The following is a 12,414-nucleotide window of genomic DNA, read 5'->3' as shown; positions in this document are numbered from 1 at the left end:
TTTAAGAGTGCAAATTCACAGAGGACAGGGCTGACCTTTCTTTTTTTTCCTCCTCTTCTTTAATTGTATAGTCCTTAGCACAATGGGATCGGACTTCCAGACATTACCGCAATACAAACAATATTAGCAGCCGCTGCCTATCGCGTGGCCAGCGGTGATTCCAGCAAAGGCCCATTAGCTGTTCACAAATACAACCATTACTTTGATCACTGAACCGCATTGCCTGCAGTAGCCAAACTTGGGTGCTCCAGCTAAAGTCAAAACCTCACGCGAAGCCTTGTAAAGGGGACTGGCAAGAGGACTGATCTCCAGGTCGTGGAAATCGCCTTTCAATCCCACGTTCAGCTTTCAACACAACACAGAACATAATTTCACCGCAGAATTAAATATGGCAAGCTGTGTTTTTACAGACATCTATCACCTAAAAATGATGTGCCTTATACATTTGGTCCTGTACCTATGCTGCAATCCTGTTTTCCAAGCAAGCCCATTGCACGGCCTAACTATATCAACTAAAACAAGGTGGACATACCTTTAGCTGCTGGCTTCATAATATTCTGCCAATTCTAGACAGTGCTTGTTTAATAGAAAAGGGCATAAAAAAGCACTGATGCCTACAGATCCAACAGCGATAGCCCAGTTAACCATTAAAAATAACGAGTGGAAACCATGCATGTGGCATCACTAGAGCTTGCGTAGAGACTTTCATCTCAGCTAAATGAAAGAGGCTTTGTGGGTACTGCTCCTAACCCAAGCATACCACCTTCCACTTCCCACCGCCAGAGAAATGTGGTGTTAAGAGGCAGAAAGATCGACGTGAGATGCCCTACCCCTCCATTTTGCTTTCAGAATTGATCCTTGTTTTAAAGCCCCCGGGCTGTTTTTCTCTGCTGGTTTCCCTTCTCTCAGCACGGTTGCTCCTCTTTCTCACAAGAGCCCAAGGAGGCTTTCTCCAGCTGCCTACACTCAGCACTTCTATATTACAAAATAACATATTACAGCAAACATTCATGGCTACCACAGGATGAAAGGTCAAGTGGGTGGTTAGAGAGACCTTTGGGAAAAAAGACGGGGAAACTTGGAGGTGACATGGCCCAGACAGGGCTGAAGACGCAGCACACTGACTCTTCTCCTCCTCCACAAGCACCTTTAAAATGCCACAACCCCCCCCCCGCATTAAGTGTATGATACCTGTTTTGCCAGAACTAAACTTCTTCATGCACTGAGAGCATTGCCTGGTCCAAGTAATCCCAAGGGTACAACGCAGTTTCAGCTCGCTCTCTATTCGCAAATTTGCCCATGGAATAATTATGAACGTGGAGAGCAAAGAGGCTGCTCTGGCTGGGTGTCTGCTACCCAACTACGCTGCAGGCTTCTCTTTGCTTTTGACAGAACAAATGCTAACTGACCCTAGAGGAAAAAGCCGCTCTGTGTTTCTTAAAATGAAAGGTTAAACAGTGTATGAAAACTAAGGGAGAATGCGTATCCTGTTGTCCTATTCCTGTATCTCCATCTAGGGTAGTGGGTAAGGAATTAAATTCATTTTGTTAGAAAAAATGGGAGGGACTTTGCAATTGGGCAAATATAAAAGCAGAAAAATTCCTTAAGGAATTGCAGAAGCCCACGAAGTCAGTGAAAAATGCTTTCTCTGCGTTTTTTCAGGTGTGTTAGAAAAGTAGAGTCCCACTAGTAATTCAACCAAAAATAACTCATTTTCAGCAGATACCGTAGGAGTTTGGCTGATTAGGGAAGGGAACTTTCACTATTTGATAGATCATAGTGGACCCACAGCAAACTTAGATGACCAAAATATTTTTGCACGGTGCCCCTCCAGCCTCCTTGCAAGTCAAGCCAGTTCCGCATCCCGCAACGTCCAGCTCCCTGTGGCTTCTGCTATCTCCCCGAGACCCACCACAGCAACCTCCTTTCTTACCCACCTCCTTGTTGTATCTGTCACCGCCACAGGAACCCACTCGAACCTCAGAAATAAAAATCGGTGCTGCAGTCTGGCAGACAAAGTTATAGCAAGTTCAAATGAGTGGAAACTAAAGTTAGACAAATTCAGACTAGTAATAAGACCCATATTTCCAAAGAGAGCTTAATTAGCGTCTGTAAACCAAAGGTTGTGGTGGATTTTGCTTCCCTGGAAATTTTTAAATGAAGACCAACTGAGTTTTTGTGTTGTTTTTTTTCTTCTCAGAGGTTATCCTCAAGTTCAAATGAGAGCTAATTTGGGCAAATCTTACAGCTGGGTTCAAAGCAGATGATCACATGGGCTTCACTGTATTAATAACTTACAGATCTATATATCTGTGGAAAGCTCCTTATACATGAAATTATTCTTCCCTGAGCTTTATAGGTGAAGCTCCACCATTGCCAAAAATCCTTGCCATCCACAAAAACTCCTTGGACACAGAAGCACCATCGAGCACCACGTGGGTGCAGGGTCGGGTTCCCCCCGAGGGGACCCTGCACCGCCCGCACACCGCTCTTGCGGACACGGGGTACCTGTCCTAAGCTCAGGAAGGCATCTCCTGCTTTGATCCCTTCCCTCACTCTTTTTGAGTCAGTCTGAAAGCAAACATTAAGAGATTTCCAGATTAGCGTCCCCAAATACCCTCCCTTTATGCATATGAAATAGTTCCTTCTCTCTTAATAACATCCTTTATGAGCCACGTGAAGGTGCGCACCTTCGTTTTATCTCATTCATCTTCCTCTCTTTCGCTGCCTACGTTGTTTTCTTTTGTACAACCACAGAAAGCCTGAACCGCTTGCACAGCTCTTACCTTCTCTTTTGGTCACCAGTATCAGCCCAGTATCACCCAATATCAATGCTCTTTTAAATCTGACAGCCAAGCTGGCACGATGCCAGATCCTTTTCTGCTAAAACATCCATCAAGAGGGGAGGAGATTTAGGTTTCTGTAAAATGGGGCCAACAACCATTACTAAACCACTTCAAAAAGGTGTTGTGAAGCTCTGTTAGGCTCTAATGCTCCCTTCCTGACCAAATTCAGCACGGTCAAATTCTGCATGGCCAGAAACGCGAGGAAATTTCACCGGATGTCAAGGCAGCTCCAGCTATTTCTACCAGCAGCAGTTTTTGCCTTTTGAGTTGCATTTCTTAGTGTAAGATTTGCAGAATTGGGCCTGTTAAACCATACAACTCCTCGAGGGCATAAGATACTTTTCTACCTATCTTGTACGAAACACAGTCACAGCCTGAGAAGGGCCAAATTCTTCCACGTTTTACGGACCCTTTTCATAAATTCAGCTTGTGCAATCAACCAAACCAACTTCAGTGCAACAAAGACTCAAGGCCACAGAGACTTAAGGGCAAAATAAGTGATACTGATCACCCTCTATGTACCAGAGAGCTTCCCATATGGAGTCAGATTCCCTCTTCTTATCAGGACACATGTGGTCCTGCATCAGCCACCACCGCTGGCTCCACCCTAGGCAGAAATTAACAGCGATTCCACCAAGGGAATGGAGAAATCATCATATGCCTTTGCAAAAGGATGAAACAAAGAGCTCGGTCCCACAGCCTTCCTGTTAGGAGCTTATTGACTTTACTGGGAGCACACATCTAGGCAATGGCTCAGGATCTGGCCCTTTGAAAGTCTGGAATCGAGCACCCCGTTGCCCCATTAACAATTAGCATTCTGTTTACAAAACCCAGCAGAGTCAGTAAGAATAATCATTACAAAACATGCTCAGACTGTGATTCCGGTTTAAGTTAATATAATTTTAATGAGTTCTTCAGAAAAGGCCTGGCACTTATGGAAAATTTCCTTAATTAATATCAGACCCTAAATTAGTAATAAAAAAAAGCCCTGAATATCATTTGGTCTCAAGCTGGAACTAAAGTATGTTTTGGCATCATTACTAACTGTTAGCAGCAAGTTCTGGAAACAGATGCAAATCTTGATATGTGTCCTAAATATAAAACACATTGCAAAAAAAAGCTCAGATAAAAATATATCTATACATCCACATATATTTGAGTGTGCTATTTCCTGCCTGTATCAGCAACAAATTTATTCCATTTAAAAACATTCCACTTGTTTCTTTTTGGTATTTTTTAAATCCCTTATTTCAGGAATAAAACTCTTTCCCTCTGCCTTCATTTTTTCCTGTTTATTTCCTCTCCCGACAGCCGTTTTAAGTAAATGAAAAGGGCTTAAAGACACGCATTATAATGTTCAAACATCTGAAAATCACCCGCTTGTTTTACCACCTAAATATGGGTATAGGTGCCTAATTTGAGGCCACCCACGCTAGAAAAATTTGGCCTTCATCCTTGAGGTAGGGCTCATGCAACGCATCTTCTGGACAATTACTCCAATGAGAGATTCTACCCAGCAGAGAGGCTGCTACTGAAACCCCACAGATGAGTGCCAAGGTGCTGAGATTCCCAGGTGGCACCAAGTGGGCAGGAGACTAAAAATGGAAAACCTGCGGTAAACAAAATAAATAGAACCACTGAAAAATAATGAAAAAAAAAAAAAAAAGACAAGTTACAAGTTTAGGGAGGGTAGCAAAATGAGCGGGTTGTTTCTGAAGACCTGAGCTCCCCCAAGTTCTTTACTTTGCCTTAACTCAGTGTCACCTTGCAGGGAAAGCATTGAAAATTAGCTAGGAGAAATGGAGACAGAGACAACCTTGAGTCTTTCAGCTTCCATTAAAAAAAAAAAAAAAACCGAAGACAGAGTGAAAATTGTTATAGTCACCAAGAAAAACATCACAGCGTAGCGAGCGCACCAGAAACAGAGCTGGCTTCTTGGGTTTGCCAAGAGCCTGAGACAATATTGCTGAAGCGTGAACTGCTCATTCATTTCAGGAGCTGCTAACACCAACGCCATTGCTGGCAATTGCCACGGTATTAACCATTTCTCTACTTCCCAGAGCATGCAAAGAGGAAAAGAATTGTATTTTGGAGACAGCACTAATGCCTTCTCTTATTAAGGGTCTCGTCCTGAAATGTGCTTATTGCCCACAACATTTAATGAAGTTAGTAGGAATTAAGGGATGCAAGAATAGCTACATCACATGACCACAGTTTTTACTTGGCTGAAAAGTTTTTTGAGCTCCATAGAAGAAGATAAACAACTTTTCCTTCTTAAAGTTAGTATTTTTTAAAGACCAAATCCCCCCCAAAAGAGGAAATCCTTATTATAAGGATCATACGTGTATGTGACATTAAGCAAAATCCAAGGTAATACACATTCAGGGTTAGAAACCCAAGATGACAACCAGTACAGGACCTCAAGAAGAACCAGCCCATAGCTGTGAGCCACTTTCTTATTAACACACAAACACTAAACCCAGAGGTTCAGCTGGAGCTGCTTCCATTATATGTGTTTTTTTTATTTTAAGATTTGCAGCCTTACAAGAATGAAAATTAAATTGTGTAAAGGAACAGTATTGTCACTGATTAGGGCATGGCTGGCATTTGCAAGGTTGCATTTATACTTGCCAGCCCTCAGTGAGCTGGAAAAACAAGAACATTTCTTAAATTCAGTATCTGATGAAGGTCCAGAATGGTCCAAAATGATTCGGTGATATCTATGGAGCAAGACGAATTAATGGGAAAATTTGGCTACACTCGAACTAGCAAACAGCCCAGGGTCAGGGCCCATTCTCTGACTCTAAATCCAGCCAGGATGGTCTGGCCAAAACTGTAATATTAAAGCCTTTTAGCCTCCATAACAGGGTGGCTGCCTCCAAGCTGCCCACGGGAACAGGTTCGGCATTCTGCTCATTTCCAAACCATGGCTTGATCTGTTTGCAACCATGCTGGCCAACCCCACTCAAAACCAACCTTGCTGACAACAGTAACAGTATTTAACACTCGAGGCCCTACCACTGTGTAATTTATTGGAAAAGATACTACTTTCTGTCCATTTTCGTTCAGAGCAATGGGTCTGCAATCTTATTTTGTTTAGAGGCTGAGCCCACCATGTCCCTCATCTATCTCAGCGTGGCCCTATTCAATGACACAGTAAATACAAAGACAGCAAAATCCACCCTGCACACTGAGGGGACTCCAGCACGTGGGATGGGAGAGTTTGGGCATGGTGGCACAAGGCCAGCATCCCCAGCTGACAACTATACGCAAAGAGTGCGAGCCCAAGGCTGGAAAAGGTAGGTTTGGTGATTTCCCCTGGTATTTAAATTCGGGTTTAATTTTCTCCTTTGTCATATGGACATTTGTCAAACACAGTTGCGTAGGACAAGGTTCTTCCACAGCCAGCACTCAACGTGTTCATGTTGGACTTGCAGGGCAGGTCCTCCAGCATCTCAAGACCTTGACCCCACAAGTCTCTCTCAAAGGTGAAGCAAAAAGCAAGAGACTAGCATTTAGGCAGAACGGTGAGGAGGTCCAGGAAAAGTATAGGGGAAGAAGAAGTCTCCCCACCTCTCTTTGTCAGTATTCTCAACAAAATTAAATTCAAGCTCAAACCCTGCAATCGCAGAGCAGGTAGAGGTCAGGGTGAGGCAGACCACAGCAGGGTTAAACCAGGACTGAAGTGTAACAAAGCTGTGATATGGGTATGTTTACAGGACAGTTAAATCATCCTTTAAATCACCTCACCAAAGGCAGACTATCAGATCAGACGTGCCTGTACCTGAACTACTCACCTAGGCTCGCTTTAGAGCCCGTGGAGGCAAACAGGCTCTTCCAAGGCACTGCCAGGGACCAGTACAGCTCATCTGCAGACTGGTCAAGTCCTGCAAATGCTAGTTTGCCCCCACTGACTCAAAAGGGAGCTGAGGGTGACTGTCTCATAGATGGATGTCTACCCCAGGGGACATCTATACCCATACCTCCTTCCCCTGCTGCGGAGCAGCCCTCTTGTAACTGCAGGAACAACCCGACCTCTACTCTCTGCTCTGAACCTTGCATGCGCTGATGACTTGCTGGATCAGTCCCGAAGCTTTAGGTAAAATGGCTGTGATGTGTATTTATATGAATCATATACATTAATTACATAATAGACACTCATGCTCCCCATCCCACATGCACTTTGGTTATGCATAGGACACAAAGACTGAGTGCACTGACTATGAATCATGCAATAAGACTACGTCCCTCAGGCAAAACTCTCTCTAAAATGACCATGTTCATATATTCCCATGGTTTCCACTACAATATTATTTAATTAAGAATATTAATCTGCTAGGCCACCAACTTTCACCGTCTTCTGGGGAAGTCTGAGCAGACAGATATTTTAATAAAATATGGGGAATCCTGCTCTTTTTATGACTGAGTTGGTGCAATAAGGTAAGTCAATTGCATGGCCTCGTGAGCTTATTGTTTATTTCTTCTTGATATGAACATGAGACTTACGCACCAGAGAGACCATTGGTTCCAAAGTTGCATGAGTGATGCCAGATAATCTTTTTTTGCTTTGCTTTTCAGCTACTGTTGTTGAATACTGCCCAAATATGTGTGACACATCATTAACTAGTTGTACAACACTGCAAATACAGCACTGATCCCCATTTGGAGAATAAAAGATGAATACTTGAAGTTTGACAGCCGTGGGCACTCATTTGCACGTGCCTGCAGCATGCACACAAACATTTCAGTTGTGCAAAGAAATCAGTCTAGACACTGACACGACCAGTTCAGCCACATTACACCAGCCTGCCCGAATAACTCCTCAGGGTTGCAGCCTGCTGCCCTTTTCCCCTCTCCCATGGGATGGAGAACTGCATGAACTGCTATGGCAGTCCCCCGTCACCTCCTGTCCTACAGCCCCAAACCTCTTCTGACGCTCAGCCTAATCTGGGATTGAAACACATGCGTCCTCATCGCCAAGAGATGTACCCATCCCGGGACAGGGAGGAACACCACTGTTTTGGCCATGGGATGGATGTATTTCTGGTCATCAGAGTACCACCAAACATAGCTCTTGCGGGCTGCCACTGACAATACAGTCAGGAACCTCTCTTTTGAAGGACACATTGCTTTATCAGATGGTATATTTTCAACGTTTGGGTGAGCACAACTTAAGCAGTTGTCCAGGCAGAGCCATGGAGACCTGTGGAAAGGCTGGGTGATGTGAAATTGTGGCAGGTAGGAAGTCCTGCGCCTGTAGGTGTGACATCCAAGGCCTAAGGGGGAAGTTTTACCCATTTTTCCTCCTGCATGATGTTAAGCAACAGGCAGTAAATATGGCATTCATTAAAATTACCTTGTATACTTTTAACAGCCTTGATAATCAGATTTCTGCCACTGTATCGGAAAGCAAAGTTTGTTTTTATTCAAGGCCTTGTAAAACTCTAATTTCTCCCTCATGCACTGGAGGTGCCTGAAGTTTTCTAACATTTTTAGTGTTTCCTAGCAGTCATTTTTTCCCCCCATCAAAGCTCTGTTCTCCTCTGAAAGATGTATCAAGTAACTGAGTGGAGATTCGCGTTTCTCCGTGTGCGAGGGATAAACTGGTTGCTGTAAGAAGCAGCTTTAAACTTGCATTTCTCTCTCTACTTTATCCACAAGAGGGGTCGGATCCTGCCCTCCCTCCCTGTGGCACTGCTAGGTAGAAACCCTTGAGAGGAACCGCAGGGTTTGCAGCTGGGGCTGCAACACGCCTCCTTGCAGCCTGAGCATCAGAGCTCGTCCTCCACCCAGGAACGCTGCTCTGTATTTCTGAACGTCAGCAAACACTGCAGACAACCTCTGGCACTTGTAGAAGATCAAAGTCCCCTTTTTCAATCTTGAATCTAACTGGAAGCAACATCCCCACGGTGGGAAAAGGTAAGAGCATTGCGGAGGCATCGGTTGAGCCCCCAAAAGATGAAGGGTGAGAAGCGAGAAGGCAACCAACTGTAGAGTACAGCAGAAAAGTTCAGGCTGCGGCCACATAATGTACACAGCCAGGTCTTTTAGTCATTCTGCCTGTGCCCACATGCCAGGCGCTCACGTCTGAATACACACAGACAAGCAAGGGCTGCAGGGCAAGTATGCGGTGGTACAGCTGCCGTGGTCCCAGCCGAGCCTCTCCTGGAGGTATCGCTGGGGGCACAATTGCAAAAATAACCCATTCCGACAACACAGACCATCAGGAGGCTCTGACTCAAAGGGAACCTGTTTCGGGCCAAACAAAGCATTTCCTCAGCATCAAGCTGGTCGAGTTTTTTGAACCAAGTCAGCGCGTTGCACAGGGAGGCCGCAGGAACCTGCTCCACCACCCTCCAACCCTCGGCCCACACGGAGATGTTCAGCATCTCTGAGAAGGCAGAGCGCGCTAGGACCGCAGAGGTTTTTGCAGCTGTTTGTTTGAGAAACAAAGCTTCCCTCCTCCAAGATGAAAGAAATCAAGGAGTCTACGCTAATCAAATCCTACATGCCTCCTGGCTGAAGTTCAGCTTGTCAGTGATGCAGCTCAGTGGAGTGATCAACTTTTCCAGTGCTATGAGCTTGGTGGTAGGGGAAAACACGACAGCAAGAAATTCACCTGGCTGCGAGTCAAACAGGTGTATGGCAGCAGCTTCCAAGATTATAATAATATCTTGCAAACATGCAAAAAATAGATGTAATAAGACTGATTCTTTGGTTTTCATTAATGAATCATAAAGGCTTTCTTTACATTACACATGCTTTTTTGGCATATGCTGCTAATATTTCCACACTTGCAAGGTTGGAGTTTTAATACTGAACCTCCCTCCCCTAAGGTTCCTCATTTTTGGCAAGATATACAAGGTGACTGTGTGCCATGACAGGCTCTATCTTACTTTGGGGCAATCAGATATTACTTCACACAGATGGTTTTATCACTGAGACCATTAGAGATGAATTGCACAGTATGTAAATATACATTTGTTTGATGAAAAAAAAAAGTCTCAGTTCCTCACTGCTGTCTTGTCTGTGTTCCTAAATGTATTTCCTCTCTCCTGCATCATTCCAAAGCACAATTTGTCCAATCTTTACCCTAAAGTGACTCAGCTAGTTTCTGATAGGCATCTTAAGTACACATTAACTAAGGAAATAGGCTTTCTTGAGCTACTGGATTGAAATGCGGGAGAACGAATCTTAGCCTTAACTATTGAAGAAATAAAGGCATCTATCTGTCAGGATGCCTAACATCACACACACCACAAAAGTAAAGCACCAAAAAATAGAGAATATCACAATTACTTTAAAACATGCAACATCCTCTTGTAGAGGGAAAAAAAGAAAGAATTTGTTCATAGAATAAGATTCACAATTTAAAACCAGCCCGATCTGAAATGGACCTAGAGACATTCAAATGATACATGCTCAGAGAAACACAGCAGCTCTTCCACTTCAAAAAAAAAAGGGACTTTGACCCCCACCCACCATGCAGCAACCCTGTTATCACCAGCTGAGCTTTGCTCTTCTTCTTAAGGTTTGGCTGAGGCCACGGAGGCAGCCTCTGCCAGTCCGGTTCCTATCTGCATAATTGTTTTAGGCAAAACATGGTCTTTACCTGAGAGGCGTCTGGGCACATCGGTAATGGCTGGAAGTCCTGTGCCTCGAGTGGAGGACAGGGGAGTTGTGGAGTGAATGGACGGTGAAGTCATCTGGCTCAAGTAGGATGGGTAAGACTGGTCATAGGACCACGGAGGGGATGACTGCGCCTGCCTGGGGTCTAGGAAAAAAAACAAAAAAAGAGAAGATTTTTAAAAACGGAAGAAAAATTTTAGGGCATCAACAGCCTAATTGAAAGAGGTAGGATACTGAACATATACACATCAGTGCTATAAGGAATGAGAATGTAATGAAACACAGCCTGCTCCTCTAGGACTCAGCCCCTTCAAGCCTCGCTCTGTGCTTTTCCCTCCCCACAACAATTTTTGGGGGAAACGAACAGAGCAGTGACCAGAGTTTTAAAAGATCGAGCAGCTGTGCTGCACATTCCTGGTGTCTCTCATCCAGGTCTAACAGCGTGTTATACCAAGACTGGCCAGTCCTGGAGGGTTTGGACAGATAAGCAGACAGCGAGTACGAGACCCAGGTCCGAGCTTAGGAAGCGGACTTCAGAGGTGGGGAGACTCTACAGTCAGCACTTGGCACGCCTGTCAAGTTGTTATCCAGTCCAAACATTACACAGTAGTGTTTTCAGTGCTGAAAATACTATCCAAGAAGGAAAATGTCATTAATCTTACCAGCATCTGGCCAAAAATGTCACATTTGGATGCTGGCCCAATTACCTACAGTCACGTCAATTACAACAATATGAAACCAAATGGTTTGGGATAACTATCGGAAGCTAATGATGCTTTTTGATGTACTTGCTACAGCTCACTGTGGAGGAAATGATTTTAAGGATAAATACAGTTTCTTTTTTGCTGAAGCACTGGTGGATTGCACTAAGTGAGAGAGAGGGAGACCTAGTTTTACTCACTGGTGTTTGGATTTATAAACCATTTGCTGTCAGTTAATATCTGGTGATAAAGATACCACTCAATGCCTCATAAATTATTATTTTTATTTCTTTACATCAATAAAAACAAAGCACTTTCAACCCCAAAGTTTGTTTTGGGCACTGCACAATAAACAGAAAACTACCTCTGAACTGGCTCATAGAAAGTGGAGCATATCCCTCCAAATCCTCCCCAATATTTTCAATGAAGCACATCAGGTCCACTCAATTTGGAGAACCTGCTATGTCAGAGCACTGTGCTAAGGCCCTACTTTGTAGACAGCAATGTGATAGCCACATGGCATAAGCAAAGGCACTTTTTCAGGAAATTCAACTTTTTTTTTTTTTCCTTTTTTTAACTCCTTTCCCTGCTCTTCCACACAGCAAAACCTTGTAGTTTCAGCTATTCCTTGTTTATTTTTTCTGTTCAGACATGATTTGTTTGAAGAGATGTCTGGAAAGCAGATACTTCCTTGAAGCAAAATAACTATATAGATATATAAACCCCCCCCAACTTTCCAATTTAATTTTAAGAGGATTTTCCTGGAGTTTGCCATTTATATTAGAGCTGAGTAATCTAAATGGTTAACCTAAACTCCTCAGAAATCCGAAGGACACTTGATCATTAAATGTAATGAACTTCTTTGTTTTAACAATTTCAAGGCCAGGGTTGTATAGATTGGCGCAGGTTCAAATCTGACTGACTGCTCGTTGTTGTATCTGATATCGACATATTTCTCTGCCTCATTCCACTACTATAATTCACCATGCAGTCAATGGTAAACGATCTTCAACTGGGAACGGAAAGCCGAGGCTTGCTGGGAAAACAATCTTAAAATTAATTATGTGTCAGGAGCACAATCTCAAATCCAAGCTCCTTCAAACTCCAAGCTCCTTTCAATCTCTGCTTCCGAATCCAAAACAGATTCCCTTAAAGTTTTGGTTTTAGGTCAGCTCCAATGCTGGAAGGAAATTATATAGCAGGTAAAGGCTGAAAATAAAAAAAAAATCATGACAGAG

The 12,414-nt window shown here is 43.7% G+C and overlaps 1 protein-coding gene across 7 annotated transcripts in view; it reads right to left on the bottom strand.

Annotated features, from left to right (window-relative positions):
* Window positions 1-12,414, bottom strand: part of RUNX2 (RUNX family transcription factor 2) — a 222,981-nt gene that overhangs the window by 85,655 nt on the left and 124,912 nt on the right. For all 7 annotated transcript variants that reach the window (XM_052809348.1, XM_052809349.1, XM_052809351.1 and 4 more), the window contains one exon: window positions 10,459-10,620. In XM_052809348.1, the coding sequence (XP_052665308.1) occupies window positions 10,459-10,620 (162 nt within the window). The remainder of the gene's footprint in view (window positions 1-10,458; window positions 10,621-12,414) is intronic.

Source organism: Harpia harpyja, chromosome 15, assembly GCF_026419915.1.
Source record: "Harpia harpyja isolate bHarHar1 chromosome 15, bHarHar1 primary haplotype, whole genome shotgun sequence".
In the NCBI taxonomy this organism is placed as follows: domain Eukaryota; kingdom Metazoa; phylum Chordata; class Aves; order Accipitriformes; family Accipitridae; genus Harpia; species Harpia harpyja.
The sequence above is the reverse complement of the archived record's forward strand: the minus strand, read 5'-3'. Positions and strand labels throughout refer to the sequence as shown.